The following is a 26,915-nucleotide window of genomic DNA, read 5'->3' as shown; positions in this document are numbered from 1 at the left end:
AGGCCTATAAGGGTCCATTTGGTTCTATTTGTACAGAGTTAGTGACCTGTAAGGGTCCATTTAAGTTTGTATTAACAATCAATAATTTAGCTGGGGACCCAATGGTACCCCCAAAAAGACCCTTAGGGGTCCCTGGACTCCAATTTGAGAAACACTGCATTAGGGTGGTCACAAATTCAAACACGCATATGTATTATAGAATTCTTAAAACTGGTCAAGGATGATCGAGCAAGCTGACAAAACCATTAAATCAAACAAGTTTGCAATAAATAAATAAATACACCTTTAAAATGAGTCTTAGACAGTTTATTATAAAGATGTAGACAATAAAAAAAGAATTTTCACTGTAATTCAACATTGAAGTTTTCAGCCTGTGATAACCAGTCAGGTTGAGATACACAATAACTATGCTTATACTGGTCTCCCCTTAAAATTTGTTTTTGACAGTGCAAATATAATTTGGTCATTTCGCGTTGCCATATTCTCCAACATTCCCTTCCCAACAACACCAACAAGAGAGGATCTACTGTAGATGAATTACCACGATTTTAAATAAATTGAAAAACCAAACAAAAACACACAAAAACTGGATGTTGAGGCCCAGACATCAAGCTTTCTTTAACCACATAATCCCTACATACTTTGTTGTACGATGATTAGCAAAAATAGCCAATCTTAATGCTCACAATGCGGCATGATGCGATGCAGTGTGAGCTTATAGATAGACCATTTTTGAACATTTGGGGATTTATTTATTTTTCTTCACCAATGACATGCCCAAAATAGAGATGCCAGGGTCAAAGTGCTTAATTGCCTGTGAAATGTATTACCATAGTTCTGCCATTTCATGAGTGACAATGTTAGGTCAGCATGGAGAGCAACTGCTGCACTAAAACCGTATGAGATGGGTTCAAATAATACATCAAGAACAGCAAGAAGCCGATGGCTGAGACGATGCAGCGTGTTGTCTGCAAGAATTCCAGAATATTCCAATTTTACAAACTTAGACATTTGACAAGTAGATACACAAAAGGGAAATGTGTAAGTTGGAAGGCTAAACTACAGAAACACAGACCAGTTTCTTGGATATCTAATATGCGCCACATGGAAGGCTTAAGAGGAACCGACTCAGAAAAGGCATTTTCTGAGGTACATAGCTAGTGTCTTCTTAAATCATAGTCATTAAAGAAACTACTTTTGTTAACTAAGCTATTAACAACATTGGGAGGTGGTGTAAAACAAATGCATTTTTTACCTTTTAAGTTGCAAACAATGTCCTTTTTTTTTTTTTATCTCTTCACATGTATTGCTCAGTTGATGACTATACATTTTTTTCCCAACAAATAATGTGTGCTTAGTTGTAATAATTAACAGTAAAACATGATACCAAAAAGGTGCAGTACTGCAAATGGAAGTGGAGATAGCTGCTCTGTACAATACTATGCATATCAACCTTCAGTGGACTGATCGGTAAAGAGTTCTGGAGCTTAGGCTATGGATTTAAATATGGCTACCAACTCATATGTACAGGTTTGTTATTTCATCACTGCCTTCAATTTCAAGATATACAGTTGTTGTTTTTTTATGATTCCTCCCGTCTTCCGTTCTTGCATTCCTCTTTCTACCCCTTGCAGTCTTCTATTCCAAATCTGGCATTTCTGGGGGGAAAAAAAGAGAAACATCTCACAACACTGACAAGAATTAATAGTTTTCTTTTTTTCTCTCCTTAGAATGAAGCAGGATTCATTTATCCTAGACGCATTTCACACAATTGCATGATAGCAAATGTTCATATGGGGCTGTTAAGGGAGAGTTCATAAAGTCTGTGTAAGATAAATTCAGTCAAGGAATGGTTAGAAAATGGGGGAACCTTTCTAAGTCAGATCAGTTGAAAAAACCAAGGCCAATCTTCCGAAAAAGTTAAAAAGCTTTAATTATAAAGGCTAGTTCATCTTAGAACAATAAAAACAGCAAACATGTTTCGCCTTTATGGCTTTATTCAGGGTATGCAATAATTTGTATTGTTCTAAGATGAACTAGCCTTTACAATTAAAGCTTTAACAGTTTTGGAAGATGTGCCTTGGTTTTTTCAACTGACCACGCATATCGAATCTAATCCATTACCATCTTTCTCATTTGTGTAACTCAGTTGTACCCGATTTTACAAATGTTCTCACCCGTTCAGGAAAACTGAAGAGAATAGAGCAGGAATGCACACAGCCTGTCAACTTAAGAGACAATCTCTGCCTCGTATTGAGGGGAACGTTCTTTGAAGTTTATCACCCTTTATGTAGTGAGTCAGAGGAACCATGTGCACCAATTCAAGTGGCCACCCATGGGTGGAAATTGGTTGCACGCTGGGAAACCAAAAGGGTCCACAATAAACAATTGTTTTTTTTTACAAATTGTAGTTTTAACTGTTATAATTATGGTTATATTCATGTTTGTTTTTTTCACTTTATTCATACAAACCAATGTGTTTGCATACAGTGCTGCTGGGTAGCTTGCCACTCACAAAGTAATGTCCTAGAACCCTGCATTGTGATTGAGATCCTGAGGGACCAAATGCAAATGTTGCAAGAGTGGGTGTTCTTTAAATACCTGTGGGTGGGAATTGTCGGATTAAGAAAAACGGCGGGTCCTGCAAAGTCCTGTACCGTCCCGCAAGAAACTGGATGTAGCACACCTGAAGCATGTCTGGTCGTGCTTAATTTTTAGCTTGATATGGCTTGATATGAACGCATTTATTTTATGGCTAAATGCAGAGGAGAACGTAATTTAAAAACATTATTCCCGACAGCTATGTGCATAATGCATCTATTTAATAACCTACAGTCAAGCAGTCAGTCCGGTGGAGCCTACTGTGTTGCTGTCCGTGGTAATGTAACGGCCATCTGTCTCTCGATTACGTCCACCAGTGCGGCTTGACAACTCGGGACAGTACGCTAGTCGACATGCGAGGCCATAGCGGCTTGCTAGGGGTGCCTCAAGGCCTCACTGTCAGCGCACCTGCCTTGCTGTCAGTGACGTAAAAAGTCATGGTACCACCGTGACTTTTTAACCATTCTTTATTTAGTTAAAAGCGGAAACAAAATGTGCGCTCCCCTCTGTCCCATCGCAATGATGATTTTTAACCAGATCTTCTGCCCCACAAAGGGAATATATCGTCTCTGTCGGGTGGAAACCTCATATGTCTATAACAGTTGGCTCCAGCCAGGATTCAAATACAAAAAGAGCAAAAGTAGCAGATTGACAAGCTCAAAAGCTTTCAAGCTTGCAGATCTGCTACTTTTGATGCTTTTGTGGGACACTGTAGTATGATCAAGTAGGGCATTCATTTAGGAAAAAACACAGAAAGTTAAAACATGGATATGAGGTTTCTGCCCGACAGCAACAATATGCATATTCTCCTTTTATTCACATTCATCTGACTGACTGACCATATCATTAATAGTATAAAAGGTTTTCCATAAGTGTTCCCTCAGACTTCAAAGTTAACTCAAAGTTTCCCCAAACCGCTTAACCCTTTATACAGCTAGTAAAAAGTTAAATACTTACTCTCATCATCACTATCTGCAGACTCATCCTAAGAAAAGAGATAAGCAAAGCATATAGTTAAATATAAGATTCAAATATCAGAACTCAGACAAGACACAATCAGATTCACCATCAGATTTATACTGCCATTTATCAAACATTAAAACGGTTTCTTACTTCCTCAGCACCATCTAGATCAGGTAAGTCATCTTCACCCCCCATGGTGTTCATCATCTGTAATAAATAAATAGTAACATCATCATTTAAGAAAAGGTATTTAGTTAAATTGCACAGTGAAGGTCCCATACTGTTTAAAAGAAAAATAACTTTTAACCACTTTATAACCAGTTAAAGCCTAAATACTTATTTCTTCCCCCCCCCCCCCCCCCTTGATACATTCGTTTGCAATTGGGAAAAGAATCGAGGCTGCATTTGACTTACATCTGAGAACTGGTCAAAGTTGCCAAGCTCTTCATCTGAATCATCCTCCCAGTCTTTCCAATTGTTAAAGTCAACACTGAGCCAAGTTAACTGTGGGCATAAAGAAGTACTTTTTAGAATGTTCATTTGGAGGATTTCTCGATCACATTCCAACATCAACAATGTGTCAAAACAGGAATATCCCTCTTTAACACTAAAGTAAACAGTGGTCCCATTCCTCAAAACGTGTGGACACTTGTGTGACTGACCTTAGCCTTTTCTTTTGTTAGCCTCGGCCATGGCTTCCCGGGCTCTGCTTTTCGTAAACAGCACAACACTGAACGATCTGTGCGTTTATGTTTGGATTCCTGCGTTTGAGAGGGAAGAATGACATTCAATAATAATATCTAATGAGACATAGAATAATAAAAAAATTGAGTACTGAGAGTCAGCTTAACTTACCTTTTGATCAATGGCTTCAAAAAGGTCTACTTCATTCGCATGTTTGACTTGATCAGTTCCTCCAAGACAGCTGTTGGGGAAAGCATGTGATACTAAATGAACAGCCAGTATTTACAGATCCTTTTTTAATTAGAATAATAATTAGAATATCCTATAAAAGTTAATTTTCTTTTGTAATATAATTCAAAAAGTGAAACTTGTATATATATTCATTGCACATACAGCTTATGAAAATCAAAAATCCAGATCTCAAAACATTAGATTACATGAGACCACTAAAAAAAAATAAGATTTATAATAAAGAAATGTCGACCATTTGAAGAGTATGTTAATTATACACTCAATACTTGGTCAAATGACTTCATCAATGGGGTGTGGCATGGAGGTTATTATGACCTGAACCCCAAAGAGAATCAATGTTGTATTGTCAAGACAAGAGGAAGATGAGACACCAGACTCAACCACGTAGATGAGCTTAAGGCCGCTATCAAAGTAAACCAGGGCTTCCATAACATCTCAACAGTGCCACAGGCTGATCACCGTCATGCCACGCCCCATTGATGAAGTAATTTGTTCAAAAGTAGCCCTGACCAAGTATTGAGTGCAGAAATTTACACTTTTCAGATGGTTGACATTTCTGTATTATTATAAGTCCTTCTTTTGAGTGGTCTCATGTAATATTCTAATATTTTGAGATTTTCATGAGCTGTATGCCATAATCATCAAGATTAAAAGAAAAAAAAAGGTTTTAAATATTTCACTTCATGCGCAATGAATATATATGAATATAGAGGAAACAGCAATACATCTTACAAGGTAAAAAAAGATTTGTGGCAAACCCACCTGAAATCAAACTTTGTTTTATCAAAGTTGATCTTGACATCCTTGCTGTCTGCAATGCAAAACTCAATGAAGACAGCGTCCCTCCTATCGTACCACTTGGCAGTTGCTGGATGCCTATGAGACAAGGAGGACACAGTGACATTAAAGGGATTGTAGGGAACATTAAGCCTAAATTTAAAAAATATTTATATACTGTATATATTTTGCATTTTCTCCCCTCTATCAGTCACTATATAATTATGCTGGGGTGTTTTCCTGCATTGAAACACAGTACTCTTTCTGAAATCCGTATTTTCCCTACTGTTTATGTTCATGTTGTTTATGTCCGGGTCGTAAATTATGCGTGTCCGTGCGCATCCGTGCCCGTGTCAACTTTTTACTTTCGGTTTTAAAACGCTCTCAAACTTCGTTTTTGAGGTACAGAATTTACTTTTAAGATAGCGTGTGGATAGAATTTAGTTGTTTAACTTCATATATGTGGTCAATTTATCATGAAAGAGCCTATTTAAAAATAAAAATTCAGAGAACCGTAGGGGCGGGCAGTTCCGCGAATTGTATCCGCATAAGGCAACCTATTTTGGGCATGGCCCATTTAGATTTCCCACCCTGCGTCACCCCCTGGTGGTCGGGGAAACAAACTGCTGGAGGGGCGGTGTTTGACAACAGTTTTTTTCTTTGATTATGTCTGAACTCGCCTACAATCCCTTTAAAAACTTAATAAACCTTACCACAATTTTACCTGCTAGAATTACTCAAATTATGTTGCAAAATTGTAAAAACAAAAAAACAAACAAAAACTTCATTCCCCATGTATGCTACATTTATACAGACTGCTAGTGCTACTAGCCTCTTACGTCCCAGCCTTTCACACACTGCTGCTGAGACACTCATACATGCCTTCATTACATCCCGACTTGACTACTGCAACAGTCTACTCTATGGTGTCACCACCAAGGTTCTATAAACGACAGTATGTGAAAAAAATCTGCCGCCCGCCTGCTCACTAAAACCCGATCCAGGGACCACATCACTCCTGTCCACCGTGACCTTCACTGGCTCCCAGTCAAGCACCGAATTGACTTTAAAATACTAATCACTACCTACAAAGCCCTCAACGACCAGGCCCCCCACTACATCTCCGGACTCATCAAACGGCACGCCCCCTCCCGCTCCCTCAGGTCGGTGGGGTGATGCCAACCTCCTGGACGCCCTCTGGACAAATAAACAAACCTGGGGTGACAGGGCCTTCTCGGCGGCTGCCCCCACACTGTGGAACTCACTCCCGTCCCAGCTCACATCAGAGGTGCCCCCACCCTCACCATGTTTAAAACCACACTCAAAACCCACCTTTTCAGACTCGCATTGCCTACATAAAACCCCAACCCCTGCCCATCCCTTTTGTTTACCTTTATCATTCTTTTATAACAAGTCTGTTCTAATAAAGTTAGTTTTATCTGCTCTGTAAAGCGACTTTGAGTACCTAGAAAAGCGCTATATAAATCTTATGTATTATTATTACAGTCTTTAGAAACATTCAACCTAGATTTTACCATCCTGGCCAAAACCAACAAAACAAATTACATGGTCATTCATAATTGTTTCACTCAGATTTATGGAATTACACTGCAAACTGTAAGACAAGGTCATGGAACATCGCCATCGACTACAAGGGAATAAATGATACAGACCACCTGCACAGGACAGGTGGGCTGGTCTTTAGACACAATGCCTTGCCATCAAAAACCATATGTATCGGGTTGCTATACAACAGCATCCAATTACACAGAGTGCTCTGATGACAAGATGGCACCAATAAATTCTAGAAAGCAAAAGATCTTAGCATTTTCAACTGCAAACCACTTCAATTTGAGCAGTAAACAGACCTCACAATTCAAATTTCTCACACCCATGTCAAAAATTTGAATTGCTAACATTACCAGCAGAGGAGCATGTTTCACTTTCAATACTGTACAACTTGATTCAAGGAAGCATGTCCACGGCATGGTCTTGTATGAAACCTTACATTATTTTACGGAGTTAAAAGTGGTCTTCTCAAATCATGTTCTTGACATTGCATGTCAATGCTAGCTTACACCATAGAGAAGTGTATTTGAACCTGTGTGCAACCAGTTATTTCCTTATAAGATAAGCCTTTATTGATCCCCTAGGGAAGTGCAGGTCTGACAGCAGCAACAGCAGTAAAAATGAAACTCAGGAGAGGCAAGATGAAGAGACAAAAAAAAAAAACAAGATGGGGAGGGGGGGCTGAGCTGTTGGCCCTATATTTCTGCATATTTCTGATCTCTTAATGAGTGAAAATATCAGTCTATAAATGAATATAAATGCACAGTGAATTATGAATGAATATACCATTATACATCTATCATCACCAGTGAATATATGCACAGATTGTACACATAAGCCATCCATTCGTACATTATTGATTATTCAACAAGGAATATGTATATATAATTAATATACAGTATAATGATTCCATTCCAGCAATCAAAAATGACTAGCGGTCTGTGGCCTTATAATAGCCAGACAAATCCTCTTAAAATATAGCATGCATGAAACAACCAGGGCCCCACACACACACAAGCTTACATACAACCCCCCCTCCTCCTCCTAACTTTGCTAATGTTAGCTGCTCGGCTAGCAGATCATTTAATGTTATACTTAATAGCAGTTAAAGGGTATGACCTAGGGGAGGCTTCCCACACACCTAACGTTAGTTCAGTTGTGGACACTGAAGCCAGGGGAACCACTGACTGATACCTTAAAAAGGGATGAATAAAGAAGCCCAAATGAATGAATTAAGTGGTGGCTAGCACTAGCAGTGTTGCCACATTTTGTGAGAGAAATCAGCAATCAGGTCTAGGAAAACAAGCCCAAAAGAAGCAACTGTAGGCCACACTTTAAACCCGGGCCTGCATCGAATAGCCGATCTACAAGCTTACTATTGAAAAACTCTTGCAACAAAACGTAGAATATTTCTAATATTCTTTTTAACATTCCAACACCAAATGCTTCACTGGGCAGTGGGCACAAAACATCTATGACAATATTTGTGAGAACCACTGGTTTAAACAATAATTCAAAAATATATTGTGAAGTGAGCATAAAATAATCAAGTACATTTTAGAAAGAAGCGCAAAAAAAACGCAACCCTACCAATATTTACAAGCAATTTCACAGAAAAATAAGCCCAGTCACTTATAATAAGCGGACATGGCAACACTGCTAGTCCAAGCTGATCAGTAAGGTTAGACACCATCCATATGAGCCATGCGGTTGCACCTGATCCATCCATGCATAAAATGTATGAAAATCTTTTGAAAATAGCAGATCTTTGTGAGCTTATAAATCGTCTATTTTCATAAGGCCAAAATGTATGTAGGGCTAAAGTGGTCAATGTATGTTTTGTTATAATAATTATCACAATCTACAAAGTAAGGAGTAACTAAAGTTTTCAAATAATTGTACTGGAGTAAAAAGTACGTTTTTCCCCCTCTGAGCTGTAGTAGTAAAAAGATTGGAAATACTCCAGTAAAGTAAAAAAAAAAAAACATCTAAAATTGGACTTATAAGTACAGTACTTGAGTAAATGTACTTAGTTACTTCAGTTACTAGTAACTAAAATTTTCAAATAATTGTAGTGGAGTAAAAATACAATATTTGCCTCTGAGATGTAGTGGAGTAGAAGTAAAAGTATTGGAAATTGGAAATACTCAAGTAAAGTACAAATACCTCAAAATTGTACTTAAGTACAGTATTTGAGTAGATGTACTTAGTTACTTCACACCACTGAGTAACGTTAGCCAACCATCCATATGAGCCATGCGGTTGATCCACCTGATCCATCCATGATGCCATATCATAGAAGTCACGTTAGCATCCAATGCTGATCAACTCCACCAACTTAACGTTGTACTCACACATCAGATGTGAATGACAATAATACACACACTCGTTTAATGGTTAACTAACACCCAGAATAGAAATCCGTGTCTTTGGGTGGTTTGTTAAATCTCAATAAATCAGGTTCTTATAACCAAACCTAGCTAGCTTGGCTAGCGAAGCTTAGCCGTTAGCTTACATTTAAGCTAGCTAGGGGCAACAAGGCCATTAATACCTCCCGCCTTTGGTCTAAATATATCATTATATTGTATTGTATATCATATTACATCATCATAATAACACCATTTATAGGCGAGGAGAGAAGAAATAAAGTGTCAACGCCGTTGAAATAGCGTCATTTCTGAGTTTTAAGGATAAAAAAATCGCCTTTTTTATAACGTTACTACTAACTAAAGGAAGGTTTTTTTTGCGTCTCTTCTTCTCCAACATAATTAACGCCAAAACAAACAAAAACAAAGCTTACATTGTCTCGGGTTTTATGCGTAAAGTCTTCCTTTTCTGTCTCTACGGACACAACAACGAGGCTTCTTGTTTCTATCTTTAAGTCAACTATTCTAGATGCTTGTTCGATTTCGGTTCCACGTTTATTCGGCGCAATTAAGGCTCCAATGGACTGTGTGTGTGGTGGACAGTGTTGCCAGGTTGTGTGAGAGAAATAAGCAACGATGAAAAACAAGCCTAAAAGAAGCTACATGAGCACACCGGCTATTTTCCTAAACATCTTGAAGACATTTTTAAACATGTAAATGTGGAATACTTTTGAAACATTTTAATAACACAAATCTTGAATGGGGTCCTTTGCATAAAATATATTCAGATGGGGGTCCTCAGACAAATACATATTAATTTGGTGGTACCTGACTTCAAAATGTCAGGTACAAACAAGCCCAAAATAAGCAACTACACTTTAGAAACAAGCCCAAAATAAGCTACTACACTTTAGAAACAAGCCCAAAATAAGCTACTACACTTTAGAAACAAGCCCAAAATAAGCTACTACACTTTAAAACAAGACCAAAATAATAAGCTACTACACTTTAGAAACAAGCCCAAAATAAGCTACTACACTTTAGAAACAAGCCCAAAATAAGCAACTACACTTTAGAAACAAGCCCAAAATAAGCAACTACACTTTAGAAACAAGCCCAAAATAAGCTACTACACTTTAGAAACAAGCCCAAAATATGCTACTACACTTTAGAAACAAACCCAAAATATGCAACTACACTTTAGAAACAAGCCCAAAATAAACAACTACACTTTAGAAACAAGCCCAAAATAAGCAACTACACTTTAGAAACAAGCCCAAAATAAGCTACTACACTTTAGAAACAAGCCCAAAAAGCCGCAACCTGGCCGAAACTAACCAATATTTAAAAGCAACTTTACAGAAAAACAAGCCCAAAGTCGCTTATAATAAGAGGACATGGCAACGCTGCGTACCGCCCTGACGAGAATGACGTGACTGACGCAGTTAGCGGCGTGCCGGGGCCCTTATAGACGTTTCTAGAGCGTTCAGCCCAAAAAGGACAGATCTACAAGCCCACGGCGCGTCGCGCACGCTACACGCTGTGGGCTTGTAGATTCGGTATTTTCAGTGCGCGGCCCCGTCGTACGGCGGAGTGTAGTTGGCTGGCAGCATGGCCGTCGGTCTCGGTCTCCCCGCCCCGCCCTAGTGGTCTCTATGGTGATGATATGATACTGCACAGACTGGAAGGGATACTATAGTGTAGGAACAATGGTGGAAAAAGTACTTACATTTGTTACTTAAGTAAAAGTATCAATACTGCAATGTAGAAATACTCTAATACAAGTAAAAGTCCAGAATTAAACAATTACTTGCGTAAAAGTATTGGTATCAAAATGTACTTAAAGTACCAAAAGTAGAAAGTACTCATTGTGCAGAATGTCCCATTTCACAAGTTTTCAAATGTATAAAATTCTCTTGAAAATAGCAGATCTACAAGCTCACAATGCGTCGCATCGCAACGGATTGTGAGCTTGCCTTGTAGATCTTAAAGTATGTTTTGTGCTAATAATCAAAATCTACAAAGTAACAAGTAATTACACTTTTCAAATAATTGTAGTGGAGTAAAAGTATAATATTTGCCTCTGAGACGTAGTGGAGTAGAAGTAAAAGTATTGAAAATTGAAGTAAACATACCTCAAAATTAAAGTACAGTACTTGAGTAAATGTACTTACTTTACACCACTGTGTAGGAAGAGTGGGCACCTGAGAAAGTCTGGGTACCTCAATGTGAAATTGTCTATTTATTTTCTTCGAAAATGTGGAAAAAGTATTAAAAAAATAAAAGTATGCAATGGAAAATGGTCTGAAATTATGTTAAGTATAGGCTACAATACATGATTTGAACATGCTCAGTACATTATTGTCAGACCTAAATTGACCCTTCAACTTAACCACTCAAACCCATAGTTACAATATATCGCTCAAACCCCAGGATCCTTGTTGTGGGGAAGGCTTTCGCAGAAAATAGCCACACGTTGTGAGCTTGTCAATCTGCTAATTTCAGCAAAAGCCTTCCCCACAATAACAGAAAACATAAAATACACTAGTTGAGCCCTGAGGGACTCCGGTCAACCATATGGGGTTTAAGTGGTTAATGTTTATGCCACAATATGAATGGTTATCCACAGGTTTTGTAGCAAGTTGTAGCAATTGTTGAAATATGAGGCCTTAAATGTCAATGTTCAAATCAAATCATGTATACTTTACCTTATTTCAGACCATATTTCCAAAGCATACAATTCCTATATTATTATAGTCAATTTAACATTGACTTTTTACGTGTCCACTCACAAATCTAAGATATCTACATATATACATGACTTTGCATAATCCAGCTGGTACAGTATGTTCATGAGGTTAGACATAAGGTGCATAATAAGGTTGGTCACAAAGCTGGTAGCACTTCGGTAGCTCCATAAGGCAGCAGCTATGTACATGAGATTTAGAGATTAAGGTGGGAAAGAGAGTCAGCGCATTGTACATGAGATAAAGTGCAAACAGAGTGTCAACGTATGGTCTGGTTCAACCACATAGCCCACAAAGGGCTGTTGTTTTTTTCACAGCTAAATCCACATGGGAAAGTAAAGTCTATGGCCACCTATGGCCTGATGACAGGCGGTGGTCAGGCTTGTTCAACAGTCTGACGGTAGAAATATTCAAATATTCCTGATAAGAAGACTGCAGTGAAATATATACATTATACAAGCCTGTCACATATGACAAAAGCATGTGTATGAGGCAGTTAAAAATGCAGCTAATTAATAGTAACAGACATATACAACATGAGATTCAAAAGATTGCAGCAGTTATATACATACATACGGTGTGGAATATCTCTTGTTAAAAGCAATTTTAAAAAAAGTTTTAAAAGAGGTAGCTACTAGCTACCTCTTTTGAAACTCTCTCTTTTTTTACTTTGCCCACAAGCCTTGTCCTTGGGGCCGAGAGCAATTGGTGGTGTTTCAGACAAATGAAGCTTGACAAATAAATCACTATAATTAAATTCACTTGATATTAGAATACACGCATACAGATCAAATCTATCAGTGAATATTCATGTGTATGTGTATCATACATGTGTAGGTATCAGTATCACTACTTTGAATCCAATTCTCATATTATACAATTCTGACAATTAAATTGTATAAACGTTAAAGTAGCTCTGAGGGCACGGCCCCACTGCACTTTTATTTTACCTCTGGGGCGGAATCTTCCAATGCTTTGTCAATGCAAATACGTGGATTCTTGGAAAAAATCCGCAAGACCATGAATCCACGCATTTGCATTGACAAAGCATAGGCAGATTCCGCCCCAGAGGCAAAATAAAAGTGCGGTGGGGCCGTGCCCTTAAGTGCTTTTCCTAGTACAAAGAAACAAAACAGCCATTTAAGTGTTTTTTTCCCAAACTTTAACTGTGATTTGAACCTTTTTTGAAAAATACTTGAAATAAAGCAACAACAACTTTGATACTGGGAAATATATGCCATAAAGACTGGATATTTCCAAGTATCATTCTCAGGGGAACGATCTCACATATCATATGACATTAGAATTGCTTTGAACTGAATGTTCTGATGATGATATATCAAGTGGCTACTGTGAAAATGAGACAGACCATTGGTATATCACCACAGGTGTCTTGTTCATCTTCCTCCTAAGCAGGACCAGTCCAACAGCAAGAGATGCATTAAGGGCCCTGTGGTGTGAGTGCTGAGAGTGCATATTATTTCAAATATTAGACCAATTTTACTCTCAATATTATTCAAACTGAGTACTGTATAGACACCACGTACATAAATGCAAATAAATAAAAACATGTACTTTCCCAACAGGAAACGGTGAAGTAGATTATGTACAAATCATACCCTTCCTCTAGGTTTCATTTGAATTTAATGGTCTGGAGGAAAATGGTTTGTTTGAAATAATACACAATTCTGGTGCGAGTGGTCTTGCGGGATTTTGACTGCAGCTTTAGCACCACACCACATCAAAAATATCTAGTTTATATTACAATAAAGTACCCCTTCCCCTCCTGGAGGGAATCGACGCCCCCCTTGTGATGTAAGGACATAGGTGGAGGTCATTGATAATTACAATACACTAAAATAGATTATAACAGTGATTACAATACAATATAATCTAATATAATGTATTACAACTTTGATCGTGGTCTAAATATAAAGAGTCAGTGAGTGATCAGTCATTATGAAGTGTTTGGCCCAGCTCAAACCCAATCGAGTGGTGCCAAAATAGGCACCCTTTGACACCACTAAAGATCAGGTCCTTGTAGTTGAAACGGCAGCACACGGAGGCGTTGTGGTGTGGGGCCAGTGGAAACCCAGCATTATTGAGTCTGCAGATGGACCCTTCTTGGATAATCCATGTGAATGCTATGGGGATGAAACTGATTATATATATATTCAGATTTGATTTCATAGTGAGGAAACTGTCAAATGTTAAATTTAGCAAAAAAAAGTCAGAATTATAAAAATGCAAGTATAAAGCCTGCCTAACAACACTATTTGAGGATCCGGATCCAGTCCAGGTTTTCTTCCTAATAAAAATAGCTAAGTCAACAGGAAATTCACATTTTCATATATATTTTAAAGTACTGGGTTTGGTGATGTTCTACATTGTCAGAATCAACTTGGTTTGCATTCGTTTATGGGCTTAAAGAGCTCCTCCTGAGCCTTTTCACTTTACAAAGCAAGTCAATGGGCAGCATATTTAGAATGATCAATTTCTAGTCAGTGGAGCAATTTATTATTTATTGCTCACATTTGGAGTTGCATCATGGCAAGGCAACTACACAACCCAAACCTCTACCAAAGTGGTCTAGCCCTTTGAAGATAGGGTAAAGGGAGTGATACTTTTTAATTTTTGTTTTTAAGCAAAGTGTTTTGTGAAAAGGTTAAAGCTCTACGTTTAGAACTGTATATAAGTGTTTGTTCAATAACAGGGGTCTCCCCGTCTATCTAGCTCTTAAATAATTAATAAATAATAAATGTTCAGGTGGGTTGCCAATTTCAGCCACAATCAGGAAAGAGTACACATTTATCAACTGCATCATTCCTTTGTCATCACTTCTAATTCCACTAGTTTATCCTGTATGAATTATCTCCCGATTTGATAAAATTGGTATCCCGACCTGAAAGGGCAATTTGTTTTTATCGAGCTGGAGAGCAGGGGAGACCCCCATTACTGATCATACACTCAGATCATACATACAGAAAATCACTTACTGCACCTTTAAATATTGTAGGAGGAATCTTTTAAAATTTCAAGTAATCTTTAAAGGAATGTACACCAAAATCCTTAAATTTATTTAATAATTTCAAAAATCCTCGTTTTGGACTGTAGGACCAACATAGGCTATTTACCACATGTTTTACTACATCCACAAAAAAACAACATCCAAATTGTTTTTCTTTTTCATTTTACCAAGCCACAACTTTATTTCCATCTTGGGTATAAATTGTACAAACTAGTGTAGATTAAGTCAGCAACTGTTCTTGACAACTTCGCCTCCAGTGTCCCGTTACATCGTCAACTCCTGCAAAGGAAAACAATGCTTATTAATACATGATAAAATATGCCTCTTCATGGTTAAAACGTGTTATTCTCTTCTCAGGACATAAAAGTTGGCTTCAGTAGACTCAGAAGAACGAAAGTCAATGTATCAATCATCATTGAAGAGTTTAAAAATGTATCCAAAACAAAATTCCAATGCCTTGTGTAATAAAGACCGATTAATGTTGTCTGTTAACCAGAAAAAGATTTTCTTTAAATCTTACCATGATAGCGTTGACAATGTCGTTGTTGTTGTTTTTCAGGGCGCGTACAGCCTTCGCCCGCGACACGTTGGCTTGCGACATGACGAGTTCAATGTCTTTCACCTCGACTCCCGTCTCGTCAACCTATAAAAATGATAAACAAGGATATATCATAAAAGGTACGGTAAAATGTTCTTTTTTTTAAAAGGTAAAAATGTATTTGACTCATTTGTGATATCATCTCATCTACAAGTGGGGCAATTTTCAACCTCTAAATGAGGCTCTTACCTCTTCCTCTTCGCTCTCCTCCTGTACTGTTGGCGTCTGTGTGTTTTCCTGGATGTTTGAAACGGCTTCTCCCTGTACCTTGAACTTTTCTGCAGCAGCCAACTGGGCTTGCTGGGAGAGATCCTCGATCTAGGGCACAAAGAAGCCAGAAATGTCACTGATGTCATCTTCAATGTCTGAGTAGCCAGACAGACATGTGAATGGCATTTCAAACCACCTAGGAATGTGCTTCAAATCTGTTAGTCTTTTTGCTGTTCAGACTTCATAACACCAATCTGGAAAGGCAAAAATTCTGATTTGGGTTGCCAGTGTTGACCCATTATGGGCGGGAACCCCTATTTGTAACTGTAGCTTTCAGGAGGGGAACCCCTTTTGGGGTTCTTGTTGCTATGTACAGTATGTATTTATTTTATTTGAATAAATATGTGAAAACTAACAGAAATCTTAGAATCGGCCTCAGGTCTAAATGGGTTAACATAGCCTATGTGCACTGCATCTATATACACACCTATACTCTTCTCAGTACAGAAAGGTTGGCTTCAGCATACTCAGAAGAACGAAAGTCACTGTGTCAATCATCATCGAAGAGTCAAAAGTCCTACAGTACATCTGTTCCAATCTAAATCTGTTCACTGATGAACACTGCTTTCATCATCTACAACAATTTGACTCTTGTAGCAAAACACCCATCAAGGGGGAAAAAGACAAGACCATTCTGTTACATACCTTAGCCTCACCAAAGACAATGTACGTGTCTGACGCGGGGCTCTTGTAGACGTCTGGTTTGGTGATGACGAACAAGATGTTCTTGGACTTGCGAATGGTCACCCTGGTGACTCCCGTTACCTGTCTCAACCCAAGCTTTGACATTGCCTGCAGAAAATATAAAAAAAATCAGGAATTAAAGTTACAAAACAATTAGGAAAACAATGCTTATTAATACATGATCAAATATGCTTATTCAAGGTTGAAATGTGTTATTCTCTTCTCAGGACATAAAAGTTGGCTTCAGTAAACTCAGAAGAACGAAAGTCAATGTATCAATCATCATTGAAGAGTTTTAGAATTTCTCCAAAACAAAATTCCAAGGGCCTTGTGTAATAAAGACCGATTAATGTTATCTGCTAACAACCAGAAAATAAAGGTTGTCAGGAATTAAAGTTACAAAACAATTAGTATCCATAACAGCAACAAATATACGGTTTAAGAACAACATTGTTACCTTTCGTGCCTTCTTTTCACTCCGGCTCTGTTTTGCTTTGCTTACTGGTTCCTCGTCTATTTCAGCGGCGGCAGCAAGCTGTGAAAAATAATGTAACATTGACCCTCTTGAGAAATCAAATACAGATCTTTAAAATTAAGAAAATCACTACAACGTCTTGAATATACTCTAGTTTGCAAGCATCTAAGGCCTTGTTCACACCGCGGGCGATTCTGATGGATTCCTCAAATCTAAGTTTTTAGGACCGACTATCCACACTGTTTGCAAGTAACCAGATTTGGGTATTCAGACATTGCCAAAAATAGCTGATCTACAAGCTTGCAACGTATCGCCTTGTGAGCTTGTAGATGTCAGCTATTTTCGCAGAGTGGCACCGTCGTACGACTAAGTACCTCTAAAAATCCATCTTCAGTGTCTGAATATCCAGACAGACATGTGAATCGCATTTCAAAGCACCTAGGAACGACGTTCAAATCTGATCTCACAAGAATCAGTTAGTGTCTTTTTGCTATTCAGACTTCATAACACCAATCTGGATAGGTAAAAAAAACCTGATTTGGGCTGCCAGTGTTAACATAGCCTATGCGATGTGCACTGCATCTGTATATACCTATACTCTTCTCAGTACAGAAAGTTGGCTTCAGTAAACTCAGAAGAACGAAAGTCACTGTGTCAATCATCATCGAAGAGTCGAAAGTCCTACACTACATCATCTGTTCAAATCAAATATGCCAGACCAAGCAGACTGACTGACGCAAGTCAAGCTGTGCCAATCAACCCCGTCCTGGGTGAGCATGATTCAACTCTCACCTGGGCCTGCTGTGTCTGTGTCTGTGCAGAGTCCTGTTCCTCTAGGTCTGGTACTGACTCATCACTGTCTGATTCAGTGCCAGATCCTATAGACGGCAACCAAAGAAATGTAAATTAGTCACAATATATTAAGCTGTGGGTCTGACTTGTGCATTTGCAAATTGGTGTCAAATAATCTGTCAAACCTGGGGAAGAAATGAATATGTGGATGATATATGAGGAACAGTGTTTATGTGAAAAGGAAAACATTATCTGAAAATCTTGTGCACTTAAGAGAAATTATGTGTGATTAAACAGTAATCTGCAAAAGAGTTAATCATTAATGAAAACATTTTATATCAATTTGGATCTCAAGTATGGTATGATGAACAACAAGTAACAACCCAAATCCACACAAGTATGAGTTACCCCCCCTCCCAAAAACAAAAGTTACTATAAATTATACCAGCAGCAAAAAAAAAAGAAAAAAGAAAGAAAAACATTTAATGTCATTACTGACTTGCTGAAGGGAAGAGACAGTAGAAAACAGATTTTCGTTTCCGTCCTCAATTATTTGAGGCACCAATGACCAGAAGACCTTTTTTACACATTACATAACATCTTTGAAACAGACCAGTTGTAAGTTAAATGTGAAGCAAAGGTAATTCAATGTAAGTTTGTAACAGATTTCCAGAACTATTGACAAGTGGGAAAAACACAGACTGGACAAACAGGAGAGAAAATAGAAATACCCTTGTCGTTCTTGATCACAGGTTCCACCTTGGTTTTAACAGGAGTGGGGGTAGGTTTTGGGGCTGAGACAGGTTCCAATGGGATTGAATCGATTACCTCAATCGTAGGTTTAACAGCGGTAGGTTTCGCAACAGCCTCTGCAAATGTAAGCTTTTTGGGAGCTGGGGCAGGGACAGCAGGTTCGACAGGAGTGGGCATAGCGGTGTCCGTTGAGGGCTCAGCTGGCGCTTTGGGAGCCTCAACAGGAGCAGGTTTAGCTTCAAGAGCAGACTTGACCTCTGCTGGTTCAGCAACCTCAATGGGGGTGGATTTGGCCTTTTCAGCTGGTATGGCAACCTCAACAGGGGCGGGTTTAGCAACCTCAACAGGGGCGGGTTTAGCCTCAGCTGCTGGTTTAGCAACCTCAACAGGGGCGGGTACAGCCTCGGCAGCTGGTTTAGCAACCTCAGTAGGAGCGGGTTTGGCCTCGACAGCTGGTTTAGCAACCTCAGTAAGGGCAGGTTCGGCCTCGACAGCTGGTTTAGCAACCTCAACAGGAGTGGGTTTAGCCTCAACAGCTGGTTCGGCAACCACAACAGGGGCAGGTTTAGCCTCAACAGCTGGTTCGGCAACCACAACAGGGGCAGGTTTAGCCTCGGCAGCTGGTTTAGCAACCTCAACAGGGGCAGTTTTGACCTCGACAGCTGGCACTGCTGTCTCGGCCTTGGGAACCACCTTGGCAACCTCAATTAGCTCAGGTTTGGGTTCAGCAGCCACTACAGGCTTATCAAAATCAATGACGGGTTTAGGAGGAGCTGAAGCAGACACAACTGGCACTGGGGGTACGAAAACCGGCACTTGACACTCAGGTGGAATAAGTGGGGGAAGGTCGTCATCATCAAAGGGTGGCAAAACTGGGGAAGGTTTTGGTGAAGCCGCCTTTATCTCAACCTCTTTAGGAGGGCTGGTTGCAAGAGCATCTGAAAATGAAACAGGGGCTGGGGCAGCAGGTTTTGAGGTCACTTTAAAAGCAGCTGGGGCTGCAGAAAGTTTGGTAGGGGTGGGAGAGACTGCCTTTGGCTCAACTGGGGCTGGTTTAGCCACATCAGATGGCCCTGGCACTGTTGGTTTTTCCTCTGCTGAGGTAGGTTCAGCTTTGGCAGGAATAGGGGGAGGCACAAACCCCTCTGATCTCTTGGATACCTTTCCTTGTTTGCCAGCCTTGACAACCTTTGGGGTGGATGTGCCTCCAGGTGAGGAGGCTAGGGGAGATACTACGGGAGAGCATGGTGAGGAGACTACAGGAGATACTACGGGAGGAGAGCATGGGTTAGAGGAGGTAGTTGATTTTGGGGAGGTGGTAGAGGAGGAAGAAGCAGACATCGAGGAGCGCTTTCTTCTTCCTGGGACAGCCTTTGGGGCAGAAGAACCCTTGGCACCTTTGTCTTTGGGCTTAGCAGGACCAGAGGCAGCCTGGGGCTGCTGGGAGGGAGCTGGGGCAGGAGGTGTAGCTGGATAAAACATTGATTTATTGTGTTTTCTTATTCTTAAGTAAGATGAACGCCATAACCATGCAGGTTAAATGATCAGAGAACAAGGGGCAAGTTGCCATTGCAAGGTTAGACCACCCACAAAACAGTCCAACACAGTTGATGCAAGACTGCACCAAAAATGCTAAAACATACTACACACTCAGAAAGACACACTTTCATCTTTAGTAACATTATCTCAATCTTTTGCGAATGTGGTACTCCAAAAACAAACCAGATGCACTCACGGCAAACAGAAAAGGCATTCGCAAACAACACTACATTGTTTTTGGGATGTTTCACAACTATACTATTACTTTAATTAGGCACGGGTACAAATATATTAAATTAAGAATATTTGGGCTAGGATATATACATTTGTTTATCATGTGGTTGTCTAGAGCTTGCACTATAACCTTATATTCAAATATTACATTTTGATCCCGCTTCAATTCACAAAGAATAGTTAAAGTTATCAGGAGACCCTGTGTGAATTGTAACATTATCTTAATTGAATGAAGCATTTTAGTTCCAAGTTTGAGACAGTGTATGGGATCCACTTCTTGGTTCCTAATGTTTCTTTCCGATGCACCTGAAGATATGTTCTCATTTATACTTAATTTAAACATCAATAGAAATTTTACAATCTGTAGATTTGTCTTTGTTGCTGTATTGAACACATGCTTATTGCAACTTACTTTCTGATATTGCCATATTGTGAATTTCAACCGTGGCTTGCTCGTGTAAACACACTCTTTAAACAGTGGAAAAAGTGATCAAAAGTCAAATATACCATGAGGAAAAGATCGACAACACATACAGTGTTAATGTTAAAAGTAGAAGAAAGAGTACAGAGAAACATGACTATTTTCCTTCCAAGAAAAGGTTACTATAGGTTAGGTTTGTTTTGCAACAATGGACTGGTCTGCTTCAAGGTGAGATAAATGACATTGTATACAAGTTTTCTCCAAGTAGAACAATTGAATGTTGAGTGATAAGCTATATATTTTTGAATGTCTAGAACAAAAGGAAACGAAAGATCTGAAAGGTGGGGTTGAGGGTTGCAGAGATAGAAAGATTGGGGGTGGTCTGTGTTCCACCTTTTTACACAAGTTAACCCACCTGACAGGTGCCGTCTTGAGTGGGATGGACCTGCGCAATTAGACATCACCTTCGGCGGGATACTCTTAGAGGGGATTATAATTGGTACTTTCTCAAGAATTTCATTTTGAGTGGCCGCGGCAGCAATCACTTCAGGTTTGGTTTCAATTTCTTCAGATGCTGTGTCCTGGCTACTTTCCTTCAGGGCATCTACTGCAGGCTCTGGAGCGTCACTTGCCTTCCCATCCACATCATCTGCGCATGGCTCTTCAGAAGCAGTCACAGCCACATCATCTGCACATGGCTCTTCAGAAGCAGGTACAGCCACAACATCTGCACACGGCTCTTCAGAAGCAGGCATCGCATCTGCACGTGGCTCTTCAGAAGCAGGCACAGCCACAACATCCACACATAGCTCTTCAGAAGCAGGCACAGCCACAACATCCGCACATGGCTCTTCAGAAGCAAGCACCGGCACATCTGCACATTGCTCTTCAGAGACGGGTACGACGACGCATGGCTCTTCAGAAGTAGGCACAATCACATCAGCACTTGGCTCTTCACAAGCAGGCACAGCAACACCATCTGCACTTGGATCTTCAGAAGCAGGCACATCTGCACTTGGCTCTTCAGAAGCAGGTACATCAACAGCATCTTCAGCGACTACTACTGGTTCTTCTGCTGCAGCTTCCACAAGAGCATGAACTGTGACCTCTTCTGTTGCTTGGTTAGCAGGTTCTTCAAGAGCAACCACCGACTCTTGACCTTCGACCATTTCTTCAGTATGAATTTCAAGCGATTCAATGGCAGAAACAAGAGCCACAACAGGTTCTTCAGCTTCTTCTGTTACGGATGGTTCGGCGGCAGGCAATTGCAGTGTGATGGATGTGCTCTCGAAGACAGATTCAGTTTGGATTGCAATAATCGGATCGCCGTTAATAGGATCGACAGCTGCCTTTGTAGAAGTTTCTTCAAGCAGTAGCTGAGAGTGAATAACTTGGGGAGCACTAGAGAATTCTGGCGGGGATGGAATCTCCAATGGGGATGTCTTGAACACTTCAGGAATAGCCATCTCTGGTGGTGCAGAAGAACTCAACACCCCCACAGCTGATAAAGGGGATAGTAGGAGGAGCAAGAGGAGCAGCATGGGGAAGGGCAGTCACAGTAGTAAACTGAGGAGCAGCTATTAAGAGATTAATGAACATGTTTTGGTGAACATACGGTGCGCGCAACCTGTCCATAGAACCGGTGAATGTGAGAAAATTCAGGGATGCAAACGTGTTGTGTTGCACTCAAAAAAGAATTTGTGCCCATGTCCCAAAATATCATGCAGTGTCTAAATGTGACAGATATGTTAAAAGAAATCCTTCAGCCCCCAAATATACCACCACCTATGGATATAAGTGTTTAAGTTAAAAGACTATTTATTTACTAAACCAGAAGAGGCACAACAGGTGTCACCTCAGTTAAAATATATATATTTTTACATACTGCATGACGTGTACAAAACGTCAATGATCCGACTATTGGTAACTAATTACAGGATTACAAGATTTATTGCTGTATGAAACATCTCAAACAAGTGTTGCTTAACCTTTAACCTGCTGTGTTATGTCATTTTCACATCCATTTCAAAAGGCAAATTGATATTAGATCGGACTGCATTTGGTAGCACTCATTTCATCATACTGAATGATGACCCAGTTGTCACTGATTTTGTTAGGTCAAGTTGAGAACAGAATCTAACATTATTCACCATTCTGACATTTGTGGCATTTCATAGAGGAACTTTGCAAATCCAATTGACTGGTGCGTTGGACTAATTAAAGCTGTTAATATTTGAATTGTGTAAACCAGTTGTGCTTGTGTAGCTACTAAATATTCATATTTTAACCTTCAAGGCTCCCGCCAAATCAAACTGAAGTTGTACAGTACCATGTTGTACCATGAGAAATGTAAATTAATCTGGTGACATGTTTTGCTTGCATGGCAATGAATGAGAAAATGACTTGAAATTAAAGTTTAAAAAACAAGTAAATAACTCTACCTAGACAAAATACCAATAGCAAAATGCCACACAAGCTTTAGTTCTTCAGTAAACCCCGGAGGGTCCATGAAAAATCTCTTTCGGAAAGCTTAATGAACCCCAATAAAAGTTGTTATTTTCATGTGAAGTAAACAATGGTTAATAGACATTTAAACATGTGCACAGTGAGGTTTTACATAAGAGGTAAGTACAATCTAATCCAAGCAGGGGCTAAAAGTTCCACTAACACAGTTGCATCTTTCCCAACAAGGTTAGGTGTTAAGTATCAATGAAAGTCGGTGCACCGGGCAGTCAACTACTAAAATACCATGCATTGTGTATCAAACCCAGTCAATGCAAGTCACCACAGGCTATTGTGAGTTTGTGTAACAAAAGGGTCCTGGATTACCCATTCCAACTGCATCAATGGGCACCACAAAATGTGAAGATATAGCAAACTTTATATTGATTACAGACTTTTAAGAAGCTTTTTCAGGAAATATCTCTGGCCATCCAAAAGCAACTTGCCACTATTAAATTGCACCAATACTGAAAGTGTAAATTACAGAGCCTGCATTATCCACTTGAATCCTATCCTGGGGGAAGAATTTGGCAAAAATAGCTTATCTACAAGCTCACAACACGTTGAGATTGTAGATCGGCTATTTATGGTGAACATATTTGATGGAGTGAAAAAGTAGACCCTTGCAGGACTCGGGCCAATGAAGAATACAGGATTTAAGTGGTTAAAACCAGTTTCTAAACAGCTATAAGTGTACTGGCAGTTATCCCATTGAGTTCTCCCACTTTGATTTTGTACAAGTTGTAAAATAGTAGTCAAACAGGTCTGCTTCTTTCCTTGGCAAAGGAATATCACATGTGTGGAGACCTGGAGGGAGTGGCATCACAATACCTTTTTCATTAATACTAGGGCAAGCCAAATGGAAAAAAGCCCAATTATCTGGTAAAAAAACAATAAACGGTGACTCCAGCACAAGTACTTAAAGTCATATGATTTGACAATGCTTCCTAAATCAAAATAACAGTGGTGTAAGTGCTTTTTGGATGGTTTATAAGGACTCAAGAGTTCAATGGCCAGTCAACCCTTCCTAAATATAAACCTGAAACCACAGTTCCAGCATATAGGTTAGGCCGGCCTTTGGTACCCGTTTTAACAGCTGGTGGTGGTGATCATGGAGGAGCTGTCCCATGTCTACAGCCCCCCCGCAGATGCCGACAAATGGTGCCATTTCACCAAGCCGTCACCTGTTCGTTCAATCTCAACTCTACTACTGAAAACAAAAATAGTTATCCATCCCTTATTTGATGAAACATGAAAACATGTTTTGGATGTTGTGGACAAACGCTTATCCATTCCAAAACACGTCTTCGTGTTTTGTTCACTGGCCACGAACAGAGCTTTATGCCAACAACAAGTTATTAAAAGAGTTCCAGGACCCTGTCAGTGCTTTGGTTTTAGTATAATAAAGCATGCAAGTTAAGCAAAGTGAATACATACCAGTCTCCACTTGAGGCTGCTGCATCTCCTGCTCGGTGACCGGGACAGTTTCTGTGGCTTCGCCAGGCATAGTTGCTGAAAAAGGAAATAACGAGGCATTTTAGCTCAAAGCAACAGCAGAGGTGTAAAGTAACTAAGTACATTTACTCAAATACAGTATTTTGAGGTATTTTGTTTTTACTTTATTGGAGTATTTCCTTTTAGTTCTACTCTACTACAAACTTGAGTCACTAGTTGCATAGATTTAGATTACTACAAAACATGCATTAACCACTTCAGCCATATGCATACTTAAGCTGTTTGAAAATAGCCGATCTACAAGCTCACAACGAGCTGTTTTCAAAGCATTTTCATACGTTTGAAATCTTGTGAAATGAGACAGTCTGCATAAAGAGTACTTTTACTTTTGTCACTTTTAAGTATATTTTTGATGTGAATGCTTTTGTTCTCTTTGAACACCGGACTTTAAAAAAGGTAGGGTAAGTGATATTTTTTGGTTAAAACAAAAAGTACTTTGTTAAAAGGTTAAAGCACTATATTGTGATACTAATCATTGCTATAGAGTGTTTGTTCAGTAACAGGGGCCTCCCGTCTCTCCAGCTCTTTAATAAACAGAAAATACATGTTTTGGTAGGTGACAATATTTCAGCTAATCAGGAGAGAGCACCCATTTATCAGCTTAATTTTTATAGTGTTCCAGTTCCCATTGTGTCAGCTCATTTATTAGTGTCACCACTTCCAATTTCACTTGTTTAATCTGTATCCTGACTGAATTCTCTATCCTTATTGGATAAAATTGGAAATGAAAATGCATTTTCTGTTTAATAAAAGATCTGGAGACTCCTGTTACTGAACAGACACTCTGTAGCAATGATTACCATCAGAATATAGAGCTATTTAACACTTATTTTAACCAAAGAAAATCACTTACCCTACCTTTAACTTGTAACAGAGTATTTCTTGATACTTTTACTAATTTAACAAATGTGAGTAACTGTTTCCACCACTGACAATTAGGCATTGCCACTTAGCGTTATTGTAGTGGTCGAGAAAGCAGAACCCATGCTTCAGCTGTAGCCAAACGTTAGCTAGGTGATGCTAACTTAGCCTCTGAGCAGGGACGCTTTACACCTACGATAACATTTTCTCACACATTGACACCGGTTTGAGTACATAGACAGACATCAACTCGGTATTATTGTCATTATGTTGACTAGTTGAGGCTCTTGACAATCTCTCGCAGTCTTTGATAACGAGAGCCTTCTATCTGGTAGTAGCCGACAAGTCGTGTTCCCCCATTTTGAGTCAGCATTCGGCTAGCTAACAGCCCATTTTATCACCTAAAAGATAAACTAAATGGACAAATATCAGCATGAGCGGAAAGACCGCAAGTTCTACTAATGGATTAGACGTGTACTACGCACCTTTATCTCCACTAATCAATGGATGATGTTAGATTATTCGAAGAGACACTCACCGACTCAGGATACTATATCCAAGATGGCTGTGAGAGAGAAAATCTAACCTTTGTCGTGCGGTAATATCCGGTTTACCATAATTACATTGTTCTTCCGGGTCATTTACAGTGGTGTAAAGTAACAAAGTACATTTACTCAAGTACTGTACTTAAGTACAATTTTGAAGTCTTTTTTTTTTTTTACTTTACCAATTTTCAGTACTTTTACTTCTACTCCACTACACCTCAGAGGCAACTATTGTACTTTTATTCCACTACAATTATTTGAAAACTTTAGTTAGTTACTTACTTTGTAGATTTAGATTATTATTACAAAACATACATTAATCACTTCAGCCCAAATATACATTTCGGTCATTTGAAAATAGCCGATCTACAAGTTCACAATGCGTTGCAATGTGACACATTTTGTGAGCTTGTAGTTCTGCTATTTACAAAATATTGTTTATACATTTGAAAACTTATGAAATGGGACATTTGCTACAATGAGTACTAAGTACATTTTTATGCCAATATCTTTGTACTTTTACTCAAGTCAATTTTGAATTCCAGACTACAATGCGGTATTGACACTTTTACTTAAGTAAGAAATGAGAGTACCTTTTCCACTACAAGTCATTTATCGCCTCTCTGGCTATGTTCCCTGATTTACAGTGCAGTCTAACATGGATAGTTTATGTTATATCCATAATTATAATAACCCTGGGTTCATCCATCCACACTGTTTAATTTATTTTTAATTTGTT

The 26,915-nt window shown here is 39.2% G+C and overlaps 2 protein-coding genes across 10 annotated transcripts; both read right to left on the bottom strand.

Moving 5' to 3' along the window:
* Positions 1-291: 291 nt before the first annotated feature.
* LOC311053615 (prostaglandin E synthase 3-like) lies at positions 292-9,806 on the bottom strand. The gene is made up of 8 exons (XM_084069223.1): positions 9,647-9,806; positions 5,263-5,376; positions 4,420-4,489; positions 4,227-4,325; positions 3,979-4,068; positions 3,715-3,771; positions 3,559-3,586; positions 292-1,658 (listed from the first exon to the last, which is right to left on the bottom strand). Coding segments are annotated over exons 1-8 (480 nt in total). The 5' UTR covers positions 9,649-9,806; the 3' UTR covers positions 292-1,638.
* A 5,218-nt stretch (positions 9,807-15,024) lies between these two features.
* naca (nascent polypeptide associated complex subunit alpha) lies at positions 15,025-26,239 on the bottom strand. 9 transcript variants are annotated; one of them, XM_084068376.1, is made up of 10 exons: positions 26,170-26,232; positions 24,693-24,767; positions 19,190-20,028; positions 18,538-19,129; positions 17,807-17,892; positions 16,997-17,074; positions 16,501-16,647; positions 15,775-15,903; positions 15,508-15,630; positions 15,025-15,266 (listed from the first exon to the last, which is right to left on the bottom strand). In XM_084068376.1, the coding sequence occupies exons 2-10, from the start codon at positions 24,760-24,762 to the stop codon at positions 15,252-15,254; spliced, it is 2,079 nt and encodes a 692-aa protein (XP_083924502.1). In that variant the 5' UTR covers positions 24,763-24,767; positions 26,170-26,232; the 3' UTR covers positions 15,025-15,251. The 9 variants fall into 9 exon arrangements, with proteins under 9 accessions (XP_083924502.1, XP_083924503.1, XP_083924506.1 ...); XM_084068377.1 differs by having other exon boundaries at positions 18,538-18,898; positions 19,193-20,028; positions 26,170-26,230; XM_084068380.1 differs by lacking the exons at positions 18,538-19,129; positions 19,190-20,028 and adding exons at positions 21,169-21,406; positions 21,446-22,254 and having other exon boundaries at positions 26,170-26,218.
* Between the last annotated feature and the right edge of the window lie 676 nt (positions 26,240-26,915).

Source organism: Gymnoscopelus microlampas (assembly GCF_963454915.1).
Source record: "Gymnoscopelus microlampas genome assembly, chromosome: 10".
NCBI classification, from domain to species: domain Eukaryota; kingdom Metazoa; phylum Chordata; class Actinopteri; order Myctophiformes; family Myctophidae; genus Gymnoscopelus; species Gymnoscopelus microlampas.
Note: the sequence above shows the minus strand (reverse complement) of the source record. Positions and strands in the feature narration are given on the sequence as shown.